We start from the raw sequence: 4,304 nt of genomic DNA on the forward strand, positions 1-4,304 counted from the left end.
TATATTTATTTATTTATCTATTTATTTATATCTTTCTCCGTTTTCTTCCTCTGTTTAGACGAACTTTCCTACCTTTTCGGACAAAACCTTTTGTAACCTTCGTCCTGTCTTTGTCCATACATGTTTTTAATTGATATTAGCCCTTGTGGCCAATAAAACGAATTAATTATTATTATTATTATTATTATTATTATTATTTTTAATGTTATTATTATTGCCTTTGCACAGCTTCTAACGCTAGAGATGTATTACAGTGTCAGCTGTTCACTACCAGTGAACTAAGGTAACGTAACACCTTTTATTTTTCGAGCACCTTCCGGTGTATTCGAGCGATTCCAAGCAGTGCTGTTTTCTGCAAGTACTCCACCCTTATTGCAGCTTATTATTATTATTACTATTATCATTATTATTATTATCATTATTACTTCATATACACACCACAGATTAAACTGTTGGAAAAGAAAAATTCCTAACATTAGCTACAAGTAACCTTGGATGCCAAGATCCTTCGTAAGTACCCTAGCAAATCCCTAATAATACTGTTTTCTGGAGTTGCACTAAACTAGGTTTTATGTCTGTTTCCTCTATCTATCTGTTCAAATCGTTAGGGATGGTTCTTAATGCACCTACAACTATAGGAATATATTTTACTCGCACTTTCTATAATCTCTGTAACTCAATAGCTAGGCCCTGGTACTTTGCTATTTTCTCTATACCACACAAATTGATTTTTTCATCGTTCGGGACTGTAAAGTCAGTTACCTGACACTCTCTATGGTAATTGGCTTTACAGTCCCAAATGATGAGAAAGTCAATATGGGTATCGTTATTATTATTATTATTATTATTATTATTATTATTATTATTATTATTATTATTATTATTGTCTTTGCACAGCTTCTAACGCTGAAAATGTACCACAGTTTCAGCTGTTCACTACCAGTGAACTAAGGTAACACCTCTTATTTTTCGAGCACCTTCCGGAGTATTCGAGCGGTTCCAAGCAGTGCTGTTTTCTGCAAGTGCACCACCCTTATTGCAGCCCCTATTTACTCCACGTACTTCTCGAGATTTTTGCTCACTGTTCCCAGGGCTCCGACAATTATTGGTACTACTGCCATCTTTTTCATCGACTACAACTGCTTAACATCAGGCTTTCGGTGGTACGCTTCAAATCACCTCGCTCAAGCAATGCCCACGATGCTGTATTATCCTTAACGTCTTGTGTATTCCTTTCAAACTATCCATGCATTCTCATTTCAAGAAGGTCTTCTTTTCTCTTCTCTTCAGCTCTTTGGTTAAATTCTTCCTTACCCATCATTTCGTCTGCATTTACACCCATATCTTTCGCGGCATATTGCAGCGGGTCTTCATCACTATTTATCAAATACTGGGCAAGCGTTCTCCTTTCACTCCTTATACAATGGTCTATACTAATTAGTCCTCTGCCGCCATTCTTTCTTTTCATATACTGTCTGTTTACGTTTGCTTTAGGGTGTAGCGCCCCATGCAGCGTCATCAACTTTCTCGTCCTTCTATTCAGTGTTGATATTTCCTCCTTAATCCACTTGAGGATGGACGCACTATATCTGACCACCGCAACTGCCCAGATATTCATTGCGGTAATCAAATTTTTGGCATTCAGGCTGGATTTCAACACCATCTTCATCCTTTTTTGATACGCCTCGCTGATCTTGACTTTCATTTCTCTGCGTAGAATGTCATCCAGCTCCCAAATCCCTAAATATCTATACCCACTACCGTCGGATTCACCCATGGTCTCCCCTGATGGTAACCGCAATCCTCTGCAGGCTGCTTTCTTGCCTTATTATTATTATTATTATTATTGTTATTATTTATTATTATTAATTATTAATTATTATTATTTTATCGTTTTACTTATCAGAACGTTCGGTTTTGTTTGTTCTGGTAGATTCTGCGAGAGCGGACAGTAGCCTGCTGTCAGAGGCGTCACAGGGTCTCTTACCGCACATTATAAGCTTTGATATTTGGTTGTTAATTATCGTGGGAGACATTCAACATCCAAGTACTAATCTCAAAAGTATCAGGCATAAACATTATTTGGAAATGGTCATCTTATTTGCTGCAAAAAAAACAAATAAATAAAAATTATAAAAACAGAGAGAGAGAGAGAGAGAGACAGAGAGAGGGAGAGAGAGAGAGAGAGAGAGAGAGAGAATGGAGTTAGAACTAGAAAAACATAATGAACAATAAAAGTCCAGTTATAACTGGACCTTAAAACATACATGACATTTCATATTTTGTAAAGAATGTTAATTTTTATTATTTTATTACCTCGAAATTATTTATGTAACCTCCTCCACCGTACGTGTTCCACATACCAATAATTGGTATGCCATTTATTTTAGAAGCTGGAGTATACTTCCAAGAATCCAATGTTAAGTTGTTGATGCTCTCATTGTGTGGACATCCAAAGACTGATTCCGGTTGCCACTGAAGACAAAAAGGATCCTTTAATTCGTCCAGCAAATTGTATCCTTTATTACAACTTTTGATTTTAAGATTCGATTTATCACAATTTTCTGCAAATTAGGAAAAGCACATTTTTTAAAAAACGTACATCAATATTTTACTACTGATTAATATTCAAATAGTTTCAAAGCGTTGACTAGTATTCGCTAATTGGATTACATAATCAGAGACTATAAATATATCCAAATATATTTGCAAGTTAACATAGGTGTGTGTGTGTATTATATCCATACACACACACACACACACACATATATATATATATATATATATATATATATATATATGTTATTATTATTATTATTAGTAGTATTATTATTGAGTGAGAGAACAGCGCATGCCATCAAAGTGACACTGGGGTATATATATATATATATATATATATATATACAAATCCCTTAGATATCGACATGTGGAGATAAATTGAGCTAAGAACGCAAAGACTGTAATACAGATAGCAAAGTATATCGTCCAACGCTCCAACAATTCTCACTCCTTGGACTGCAACTTTATCAACCCAGAGAAAGTGAAGTTGCTCTCGACAGGATTTGAACTCAGAGTGCTAGGAACAAGAACGAACATCGTAAAGCATTCTAATTTATTTGAGCAATTCTGCGGATTCGCCAATAGTGATAGCAAAAAGATTTGGTTGCTATTTCTAACAGGTCGAACAACAAAAGGGAGATTCCTTTGTTGGTACGTTTGCGATATTTCTTTAATTTTTTTGTGGTAATTATTTCAATACACATCGCAACGTATGTAGCCCACGCACCAACAATCCTCACTCCTTGAACTGCTGTTTTATCAACCGAGAAAAAGCAAAAGGCAAAGTTGCTCTTGACAAGATTTGAACGCAGCGCGCTAGGAACAAGAACGAAAATCGTAAAGCATTCTATCTAATTTATTCTAGCAATTCTGTGAATTCACCCACAGTTTTCAGTACCAAACAGATTTATAGCGCCAAAATCGATTAATAGATTAAACAACCTGACTTTTTGACTCTCAGTTGTCGCAATCTTGCCGGACCGATCTTTATATTTACGCCATCTGATATATACATTTTCTCAATAGAAACCATTTTCTTCTTAAAAATACTTGCAGTCGGAAAAAAATTCGGGAAAACAACATTTTCCATCCAGTCGAAGTATAATTTCACAGTTTTCACCTGCAACGGGAAAAAGAAAATAATGTTATCAAAATAATACAAAAATCAAATGATGCGACATTTGTATAAACACATGACTGACAGAAGCTGCAGTGTGGCTCTAAATAAAATATAAACGTCGAGTAGTTTCTGTTGTTAGTTGTAACTGAATCACTTATGACATTAATAACTGCTATTCTTGTTACTGCTGCTGCCATTGTAGTAGTTACTGTTTTGTTCAAGACCAGCACTGATGGAATAAATAATAATCATAGGCATTCTAGTATGCAAACACGACGTGTTTTTGTACATCTTGGACTACATTACCAAACGAATCCTACATTTTGCTTTTAAACACAATACGATGTGCCATCAAAAAGATTTGGTTGCTATCTCTAACAGGTCGAACAACAAAATGGAAATTCTTTTATTGGTACGTTTGTGACATTACCTCTGTTTTGTGTGTGTGTGTGTGGAAATGATTTCATTTCATTTAACAACCACCTTGGACAAATTTTTCTATCATAGTTGTGGGTCATCAATGCCTCATGAGTGAATTTGGCAAACAGAAACTGTATGGAAGCTCGTCGTTTATACACACACACATACACACACACACACACACACACACACACACACACACACA

General features: G+C 35.5%; 1 protein-coding gene across 1 annotated transcript in view; it reads right to left on the reverse strand.

Annotated features, from left to right (window-relative positions):
* LOC106869732 (polycystic kidney disease protein 1-like 2) overlaps positions 1-4,304 on the reverse strand; it is a 55,068-nt gene that overhangs the window by 7,157 nt on the left and 43,607 nt on the right. Inside the window, exons 10-11 of the mRNA XM_052976866.1 lie at positions 3,502-3,679; positions 2,317-2,564 (exon numbers count right to left, since the gene is read on the reverse strand). Coding sequence (XP_052832826.1) covers positions 2,317-2,564; positions 3,502-3,679 — 426 coding nt within the window. The remainder of the gene's footprint in view (positions 1-2,316; positions 2,565-3,501; positions 3,680-4,304) is intronic.

The sequence above is a fragment of the Octopus bimaculoides genome, chromosome 2 (assembly GCF_001194135.2).
Source record: "Octopus bimaculoides isolate UCB-OBI-ISO-001 chromosome 2, ASM119413v2, whole genome shotgun sequence".
Lineage (NCBI taxonomy): Eukaryota > Metazoa > Mollusca > Cephalopoda > Octopoda > Octopodidae > Octopus > Octopus bimaculoides.